At 39.0% G+C, this 10,646-nt stretch overlaps 1 protein-coding gene across 1 annotated transcript; it reads left to right on the top strand.

Annotated features, from left to right (window-relative positions):
* The first annotated feature begins 5,435 nt into the window (after positions 1-5,435).
* Positions 5,436-8,846, top strand: LOC110066397 (uncharacterized). Its single transcript, XM_020773623.2, has 2 exons — positions 5,436-5,537; positions 7,341-8,846. The coding sequence occupies exon 2, from the start codon at positions 7,367-7,369 to the stop codon at positions 8,369-8,371; it is 1,005 nt and encodes a 334-aa protein (XP_020629282.2). The 5' UTR covers positions 5,436-5,537; positions 7,341-7,366; the 3' UTR covers positions 8,372-8,846.
* The last annotated feature ends 1,800 nt before the right edge of the window (positions 8,847-10,646 follow it).

Below are 10,646 nucleotides of genomic sequence, written 5' to 3'. Positions count from 1 at the left end.
ACAGAGAAAAATCTCCTGAATATAAAGGTATAGGGATAGTCTGGTGCTTCTAGAAACTGAAAGAGATTCAAATTAAAGTGATGGAATGGAGGTTTTATCTTATATAATTGATTTTTCCTGTCGTATTTCATCAAGACGCGGCCATCCTACAACGAAGAGCACGCGTAATTCACAAAAAATTCGACTACGGTCGTAGTGTCAGTGTTGACACCATTACGGTAGAACAGGAATTTGAGTACACCTAAAGGTCATTTTCAGATTATGCTTTTAATTAGAAGTGACCAGCAACACTCGTCACTAGAATAGGGTAAATTGACAACAAAGTAAATAAAATGTATTTTAATACATGAAACTAATGACCAAGTCTCATTAGAGACGGGAAATTCTTCCAAAATGGGTTTCCCGTCGGTTGCGGGTTCCCCATGCTAGTGTGAAGACGCGACAGGACAATTTTTTGACGAAAAACTTGTCCAAATTTACCCGACTTCCTATCTGTCTGCGTCGACGAGTTTTGTTTCCGTCGATAATCCGTCACAACAGTTTGCTGGTTGATTTTCTGGAGAAAATTCTACAAAAGGACTGGAACTAAGGCGAAAGCAAAGCGCTAAACCTCTAAGTCCTCTAAAATTCTAACCTGTCCTATGAAAATTTATGAAGGTTAAGTTAGGCGAGTTTGGCTTCACGAATTCACACTAGGACAGAAAACTAGATTAGATTCTTGTCTTCAATTATAAATACATCTAATATAGAGTTCAAGTAAGTTCTGTTCCGATCCAGATGGACTGGGATTTTAAAAATTATCTGTTTGAATCTTTTTTTTTCTGGCTTCGTTGGAGAAATTTGAAAACGCAGCTATATATTACAACGGTTAGGACTACCATCCACACTAATCAGGAGAAATCGCCCACCGAAAACGGTGATTTTTGAAAACAATCTTCAAACCGGAGGAATTCTACAACGCCCACTTTGCGTTTTAGTGTGGGCGGAAAACATTTTGAAAAAACCATGACGTCACGGTAATAATCTGCCCGAGTCTTCTCAAACCCAAATCCAAAGTGGTTTTTCTACCGCCCGTGATTGTTGCTTTTAAAAATTTCTCCGACGTCCTTAGAGTGAGAACTCCATTTTAAAATTTCTCCGGCGTAGTGTGGACGAGCCTCTATTTGTTTTTCAGTGGTGTCCACCGACCTTGTGTCAACCATTTTTTCAAATCTTAAAAAATTAAGCCTATGTAAATCACGTCAGTCCTGTTATTGGAATTATTTCTAGAGTATTTGTCTCGCATATGATTTTCACTCTAAATCCCTTCCTTTGATGACACATGACAGTCTAGGACTTCAATTTAATGTCTGTAATGACCAAATTTTCTTAAGCCGACTTCAGGTCATTGAACTACACGGAAAAAAGGTATCGAATTTAGCTCAGAGACAATGCGCTGTTAGGGTATGGGGATTGTTCATCTTCTAAAAGAAAATTGATTAAATTATTTGCACTGTATGAACCTCCGGAAATATACGGTAGAACACGGGTTCATCGGTTTCCACTGGCCTTAATTTCCAAACCATTTTTCAAAAGTTAAAAAGCAAGGCTATGCACGTGCCTGTCATGTTTTTTACGAATCAAAGTTGTGTACTGACAAACTTAAATATTATCTGGCATGTTGAGCTTTACTTTCACTTTTGCAAGCACTTCAATCTAATGTCAAGCTTAATCTTTTTTAGTAAAATTCAAGCGAAGTGAACGGGATTTCAAATTCAGTAAAAAAAAAAAAACGATCCTCTGTAGAGGGTATTTTAGAAGAATGCTTTACGCACTGTTGTATACATCGCACTATTTGTACTCCGCTGTCGAGAGTAGTTATGTTACCCCCAGAAACTGTGAATGTATATGTAGAACACCTTTTTTTTTCTTTTTTTTTTTTTCATATTTTCTTTCTATGTTGTCGTTTTAGGTGTAACGTTAAGAGAGAACCAAAAGATAAACTAATCTCTAACGCGGGTCGATATATATATACATATATCAAGTGTATTTTACAGCACCTTTAGGAACCTTTAGAAATCGGTTCATTCGGATGAACAACGTAAAATTAGGCAGAAAAGGAGACTTTGTAGAACTCACCTTAAACGCAAATTCGCAAGGATGTTGAAAATAGATGTATAAACAAAATATTCAGGGACTGGGTTTTGAATGACTAAGCGACAATCACGGGTGTATTTAAAGTGACGTTGGCGAGTGCAGACAACTTTGACAGCTTGACGGCCTGTATTTGCTTTTATCTGCGTTTCAATTAAGAGAACATAATGAATTTTACTTTCAAGAAACAATTTTAACAACAATAGAATCCTCTGTCTCTTTTATCAAATGTTTCATTTTTTTTTACTTCAAGCTCTACCAAGCAAACCCTTCAAGATTTTCCGCGTGCGAAAATAATCAAGGTTAATATTGCATACAAGCCAAGAGGTACTACCTAGATATAAATTACAATTCTATATTTTGAGTGCGCCGTTACCGCTATTTGAACAGGTGAAAAGAAGGGCAGACTTCAACCACCGTGTATATTTATATTTGGGTGTTCTCGGATGTTCATGGAATAAAAGTACCGTACCTTTGTTTCGATGTTTTAATAGCAGTATCTAACAAAATGCCGTGCTTCTACTCCGCATTTGGGATTCAATAGTTTCACAAACGGTCCACTATATTTTGGTAAAAATAATTGAATAGAGATAGTCCTTGTTTCAATTCAAGCCTTTGTGTTATATTTGTGCAATTTTCTAATTTTATTGCTGCCCTGCAACACCCAGCCCGGTAAATAAGTCAAAGGTAAAAATGAAATATCAAGACAAGCGCTATATACTGACCTAACTTACTTCCCAACACGCGAAAACTGTTACCAAGTGCATGTTTTTGTTATTGTTGTTGTTTGTTTGTTTTTCATCTAATCATGCAAATTATTATACATTGAACTCACTATCTCTTTTCTGATTGGCCGAAAGCGTACAGTGAATTTTCGAAATCTGCGCCTGTGACGTCATATCTGCAGATTATACAATAATCATGTCAAGGATACTCAAGGTCACGGGTAATCATGTCAAGTTCGCGCGCTTTGTGTTGCTTGTCGTCAGTGAAGAAGCAAAAACATGACTTCCACTTTTTTCGTTCAATGTATAACAAAACAATTATTAGATTCGGGTTTTGTGATATCCAGAATAATCAAGGTCTCGGTAAGGGTTATCAGCCTCAGCCTTCGGCTTCGGCTGATAACCCCTACCTCGACTTTGATTATTCTGGATATCACAAAACCCTCATCCAATATAATTGTTTAGAATTGTACCTTGAACGTAGAAATGTGCTTAATTCATCCCTATCATCGTACATTTGTGGATAATTGTTTCAGGATGTAATTTTTTTCTGTATGGTACAAAAATCGAAGTTATACTTTACAAAAATGTCTACAACTTTTTGAGATGAAACTGAACACTGGGTACAGGGAGGGACGGTCCATGCTCGTTTCACGGCACCGATACATGAGGACGAGGCGCAGACGCTGAAACATGTTGATTTGGCCTGGAAAGGAATTACCGTATTTTCTCAATTAAACGCCGGACCCCGATTAAACGCCGGCCGCGTATAAACACCGGGTCCACGAGGCCAATTTTGAAATAAACGCCGGGGGCGTTTAATCGAGGCCCCGGCGTTTATTTGCGTTCGAACCAACAATTTGATTTTTCCCTTATTAAATAGCACTACTGCGACATACTAGTACGCTATGGTGTTTTGATAATCTTAATAGACGTTCAAAAGGAAAAGTCCGGCTTAACATAACAAGAATAGTAGCTGAACAACAAAATAAAACAAAATGTTCGTGTTCGTGTTGTCATTAAGTCTTATTACCGATAACGCACTTTCTTTCGTGTGTTATAGTGCTCACTGTCACTAAAATCGCGAGGATCCCTCCAGCGTTTGTTTATGAGCTGTTTCAATCTTGTCATAAGTTGTCCTTTCTGAGAGGAAATCGCACATTGAATAGAAATAGGGACTTCAAGGCCGCCTTGTTCCAAGTTGCTAGCTCGGTAGGTTTCCTGTCTCACTTTAGCCGAAATTTTCCCTCCATGTTTTACAAAGAAGCAAAGAGCGGAAGAGAGTTCGATTGGGATGTGTCCGACATTTATATTCTCATTATCAGGGTCATGCACACGATAAACAGCCATCGCACACGGATCGTATTTGTTGTTTTCTTCATGACTTACAATAAGACCTTCGCCAATCGCAATATCTTTCCAGAAGTTAACGAGTTTGTTGTTTATGACAATTAAGGTACATTAAAAATCGTAAATGCGGACGCTTAACTGATAGTATCGAGGAGAACGATGGCGACATTGCCGTTTATACGGAACTTAAAACTTTGTATCCATACTTGCTCCTATTTATTTTACATATTTTTGTTCTGTTCAGTGCCACATGTCCTGATTGTAACATACATGTGCTGTTTATAATGCTGTATCTTTTAGCAATAATCATCCTCCAAGACTCAGGGACAGTTTACCGAATGGAAAAGTCATTTCGTGGTGACAAACTGCCCTAGGTTTCGGAGGATGGGTGAATAAATCAATCTGAAAAAAATGACAGAATATTGCACTTCATAAATAAACGCCGGGCCCCGATTAAACGCCGGCTTCAAATAAACGTCGGGTCCACGAGGCCAATTTTGAAATAAACGCCGGGGGCGTTTAATTGAGAAAATACGGTACAGGGATTATATTGCGCCAGGGCTCCTTTTCTTTGTTCTGCGGGGAGGGGGTGGGGGGAATCAATTAAATACACTCCATGAAATATAAAGAGTCTTAGAAGCTGGTGGTGGCTTTGATTTGGTGGCTTTGATGGTAACGAGGGAGATCGGGGCTGATCAGTTCCCCTGAAATATTGTCCTGATATTACCCGCTCTAAAACATGCTCCTCTATTCGTTCCTCTAACACCCACGGCAACAAAATAAATGTATTCCTCTAACTTTCCAAAGGATACTATTTTCAATACAATAATTGAATACTTGCTAATCAATTCTGAGCTAGCCAGTTAACGTGCGCAAAAAGCCGCGCTATTCACTTGTTTGATACTTACTAACGCTTAGGGAATAAATTTGTTTTTCTACACGTAAGATGTTCGGAACTTTCCTAACAAAAGGCGCCCTGTTACAGCTCCCGATTCTGTAAATGTTGCTTTTTTGCTTATGATCCATTATGCACCAGTGAAAACCAGTTTTGAAGTTGTTCGCCAGTTTTAATCTGTTATCAGTTTCCTTTATTCTCGAGAGAGACGCATTTAGCGGTGCGTAAGTTAACACGTTGTTCTGGGAATTAGGTGCGAACCGAGGACCAAGAGGGTTGAAGTTCAAGCTATTATCAACGTGCGTTAGTTTCGAAGTGTCGTAGCGTGACATTCACAGCATTTGTAATATTTGCGAATGTTGAATATTCCACGAGGTTAATTGAGTCGCCACAAAACTGACATCGCCATCGACAACAGCACGCGTCAGATACAGGTATGTTTTAAACCTTGAGTTGTAATGTACAAAGTTCATCTTGCTTTCTTCCGCTCTCAGCCGAGTTGTTACCAAACAAACGTCCCGGAAACATGCAAACTTTGATACACGCGATGTAACTTTACTGAGCCCTTTATAATGGCCCTTTGAAAATAAACACTAAAGAATGTAGTTGCACTCGCTACCGCTCGTACGGTTAATGAACAAATTTTTAAGCCCATGATCTCAGGTAAAGTCGCAGATATTGTTTAAGGATTAGTTCGTGTCTTCGACTGAATGAATATATAAAGTAATAAGCGATTCGCGGACCCTGGGGTGATTCGATCGGAATTGATCTCCCTACATGTAGCTCACGGAATCGAATAATTTATTTGAGATCGATCATCTACTGACCTTCTATACTGCTTCAAGGTCTAATCTGAATTGTTGAAATTATACCGAACTGACGACGGAAAAAATGCCAACTTGAAAGTGACAGAGATGACGATGAGAAATGAAGTCGTGTACTACCAAAAGTAGTATTGGAGGGCTGCTGGCCCGAGCCTAGTTAAATGATGATTCATCAAAACAGTGTTTAAAGGTTTTTATTTGCATATTGGTTCTCAAGATCGATATTTTTCTGACTTGCCAAACCGTGGCGGAGTGTAGATAGGAAGTATTTGTCAAAGTGTCTTAATATATTTAACTCATAGTGCAATGTGGCTTATGTGTGGAAATGATATAACGTGAAGGGGTAATTTAATATTCAAAACAAAGCAGGTGAATATAATAGAATTATTGTTAGCACGGTCTTTAAACCAAAACCAAACTACAACTGCTACAACCAATGAAATAAAAGATGTGGTTATTGTCCATCGTGGTTAGATAGATAAATGTACACTATCATTAGGTGGTCGCGATGTTTCGGCAACTAACTGTAAACTGCCCGAAATAAAGTTACTATCCAACGTTGGATTAATCGAGCGTAAGCGAACTCAATCGAAGTTAATTGCTGGTTTTATTGTCATTCTTTCAAAAATAAAAATCAAGAAACTGATATGTGATAGCTGGATGATATATAAACAACTTCGCCAAGAGTTTGGTCTAGAAGGTTTCTCATACCTACGTTTTTCAGAGACATATTTCACCTAGTACATTTATAGAGACGCCATGTTGACGTCCTGCGGAGTGGAACCAACATGGCGAACATAAAGAAACAGAAACATCTGTCATTGAGATAGGCTCCTAACACGAAACTTTACTACTCTAGAGTTCCGACACATTGAAATTAATATTTCGTTTAATAAAAGGACTGTTGCAGTTATTAGAATTCGAAGATACATCATCTTTTGCCATATGCACGCGATAGCCTTCTCGGCTCGCCATTTTTATGTTACGCAACGCAAAAACTGTCACATACTCGATTATAAAACAAAGACACCCGGTCAAGCTAAACTTTGTACAACTTCAAGTCCTCAGAAGGTCTCATATCTGATGAAACTAAAACCACAAAAGGATGGAGCCAAATGCATTTTCTTATGTTCTGTGGAGTAAGATGAATGTGTTTTTACTAAATATAACGACCCATAGGCGTTGGAAAGCTCAACGATTCCTGGGCTTAGTACGTAAGAAAGACTGCAGGCAGAGAATCATTTTCTCAGTACAGCTTACAATGCGCACAGTCTAACAAATAAACACATTTCAACCTGGATGAGACGACCAAAATTTGTGTGTTTCGCCAGAAATGTGTTTTTCAGTATTTTTAGAGATTGGATGACACTCTATATATCTGAGATTGAACCACACTTTATTCTTTTTTCCCAGTAACACTTACATAAAACCAACTCAAGATGCATTCGGAGTCCAGGCTTGGAAACCATGAGTACCGTAACTGGATTGAAGTGGGGCAATTCCTGTTGTTTCTCTCAGATGTCATACACTCTCATTTAGCAACGGAGTTCAATGCGTTCTACGACGCCTTAACAGTCATGGTAGGGTCTGGAACAAAGTGCCACTGTACGTATGCTCCCCGAAAACATAACACGCACAGCTGTAAGTGGGCTCAAGCCATCGCGAGTTATCACCGATGTCCATCAAAGATCACTTGGTGGGTTTCTGACAATTCTAAATGGGACGATTCTGTATTGGGACCAATGGAAATCGCTCGGCTTTACTCCGGTGAGAAATCCGTGGGCGGCTTACGGTATTTACAGCTTATTCGGCGATGTTCCTATTTTAACGTCTCAGAAAGGTCTCTCAGTGACATTATTGATGTTTGGAAGAATGTCTGGGGAAATGCACCCGGTCAGAGCATTGGTCACGAGGAGAAACTTCGGGCAGTTGATGTAATAACGAAAGTTCTGCATGAATCTTGGTTTAGAGGGGATCCAAACACCAAGAAAGCCTTGAAAGACATCCAATTAGTCGGATTCTGGGATTATTCCAAGCTTCAAACAGCTGAAGTAAATGTGATGCGTAATTACCGAGAGCTACTAGAGAACAAGAGACAGAAAATGGCTGAAGACATCATTTACGTAAACACAAAACTGGAAAACGCCGAAAGTCTGTTGAAAACCGCGCGAGATCCGGACCAACGCACAGCAGTACCTCTGCGGGAATCTTTCTTATTGTGTTTATTTAACTTTGTTGCAGTTAATTTCAAACTTTTTACAAAGAGTCGACAGAATGTTCATCACCATTTGATGGAAGCTCTTTGTGGTTTTCTTTACTGGTTCACGTTCTACGTTTACATTATTCTTATTTTAGCCTCCATCTGTATTCTTGTTGGAGGTTTAGCAGCAACTTTTGCTGCTGTTAGTTGCAGTCTTTATGTGAAAACCTTCAAACAAGTTTGAACAAAGGCAACAGCCTTTAGCTTTCATGCCCATTTATTTTATAAATGCGATAAATTGTTTACCGAAAGCATGTGGCTTTTTTTACTTAAAACCAAAACCAAAGTAATCACTCTGACCAATCACAAAGGAGAAAGGCAATCCGATGAACCAATTCAAAATCGAAGTATAGCTGACGCGAAGCGCAGGAAAACGTCAACGAGCGAATTAGGGTTTTACACATTGTGTTTAAATTTTTCACTATTATGCTAATGCTCGATGCTTAAAAATCTCACTATTATACTCAAAAGGCGTCACTAATATTATGTTGCCAAAAATATTATAATATTTACCCTTAACGCCTATTATATATATATCGGAAGCACGAAGAACGGCTCAAAGTAATTCTCCATTGCTTCTAACTTGGGTATTGCAAAATGATTTTCTTGTAATTAAAAATCTAACTCTGATGTAGCAGAAGAGGGTTGAATTAGCAAAACCTGTTGACATGTGCTGTATGTACTGTGTATAGTCAAGTGGCTGGTGCTCAGTTTTCTCGTGGCCTACCCAAGACCCCCCAACTATCAGCCAGTTTTTGTCACTAGTGACCTCGTGCTCAGTTCTTTTCCCCGACTACTGTGCTCAACTTAATGCGGCTATGATATGTAAAACCCGAGAACGAATGGATCTCTTCGGCGATACGGCGACCATTTTGAATTTTGTTGTTTCAAATAGCTATTATGGGATGCTCAGGGGGCAAATTAGTATGTCTTTGCCCATAAGCATCCCATAATAGGTGAAGCAATAGAATTCCAAATTGCCGCCGTATCACTGGAAAGGTCCATCACAATTAGTTTTGGTTTATCTTCTTACTGGACGAAAAAGTGGCGCGAGTTTTTTAACCCAATCGCATAGCGTAGTCATGTAAAAGCAATTACTTTCGACAATCAAGAGAAAACCGCTATAACAGATTCCATGTTGCCGTGCGTCTGTTCAATAATAGATCACAGATGACGTCAAAATGTGGTAAGAACATCAGTGACACACTCGGCTATCGCCTCGTGTACCACTTACTTGTTCTTACCACATTTTGTCGTCTTCTGTGATCTATTACTGACCAGACGCACGGCAACATGGAATCTATTTGCTTTATATAATAAAGAAACAACAGAAAAAGCTTTTTTATTGTAAAATCTTTCAACATAACTCGAAAGCTGGCTTTGGCGAACACGAAAAAAAAGCCATTTGACGTAATCTATTGTCTATACAAAATGAAGCAATCTCATTGGTTGCTATGCGAAGCAAAGAATTGTGATTGGTCCAGAAAAATCACGCCACTGTCAAACTTGAGTCGAAAGTCGCTTCTCGTGGATCAAAAACTTACAGTGAAAGTAAAATTGAACTGCGAAATCCACAAATCTTGAAGAAAATGCTAAAAAATGAAGTTAGTTTTTGTCATCAGAGCAGCTCTTTGAGCCGAAAAGCTTGGATGTTGTCTTGAATATCGCAGGAGTTGAAAAATCACGCTCGGAAAACTTGCGCTTGCGGTCAACACTGAAGGCCATTCGATTCGAATTTTGGATGAAAGGAGCGTTAGTGACGGTGGAAATTCGTGTCCTCTGTGGTTGGTGATTCTCAAGTCAGTTTGATGTAGCGTCGGAGACACCTTAGAGCTGGGATACAGTTGGCCGCGAGCTGTAGCTAGCCCTATTTTTCTCGCTACTGTGCCCTGAAACGAAATGGAACATTAAATTCGAGACAAAGCAATGGTTTCTTGCCTAAAGTAATTTCAAGACCAATTTTGTGTTTGGTTTAGTCTTGCTCGACTGCCGACTGAGACTGCCCGGGTATTTTTTCTGCCGAGGAGTCATTTTCTAGAAAAGAAACGGCGTTTTCTTTCTTCTTCCAGACTCTCGTACTGTTCAATGCCTCGACAAGACGTTTTTGTACCTTATCTTTCCCCAGTCAGGCAAAATAGTATCTAAATTATTCAAAACTAACCGCCATTTTAAACACAGAGGGAAAATTCTTGAAATGATGACGTTAATCGTGCGTCTGTCGTCTAATAGATCATAAGCGAGAACCTATCAAAATGCGAGAATAACTTGGGTTATTATATAAAAAGTCATACATGTATATGACAGACACATCTAAATCGGGTATCTAAATGACAAGACCCGTTTTACAATCAACGCCACATTATTTCGCTGATTTCTGTTGTTACTTCATCATCTACACTTTACTATTCACGGGAGATTCTTTCCCAGCGTTCATTTTATTGACTTTATTGACCTAAATT

The sequence above is a fragment of the Orbicella faveolata genome, unplaced genomic scaffold (genome assembly GCF_042242905.1).
Source record: "Orbicella faveolata isolate gen_17 unplaced genomic scaffold, um_ofav_v1 contig_1, whole genome shotgun sequence".
Taxonomy (NCBI): domain Eukaryota; kingdom Metazoa; phylum Cnidaria; class Anthozoa; order Scleractinia; family Merulinidae; genus Orbicella; species Orbicella faveolata.
This window is presented reverse-complemented; position numbering and strand designations above follow the sequence as displayed.

Coding starts and splice junctions, on each gene's coding strand:
- LOC110066397 (XM_020773623.2), top strand. CDS start 7,367: ATGCATTCGGAGTCCAGGCTTGGAAACCATGAGTACCGTAACTGGATT.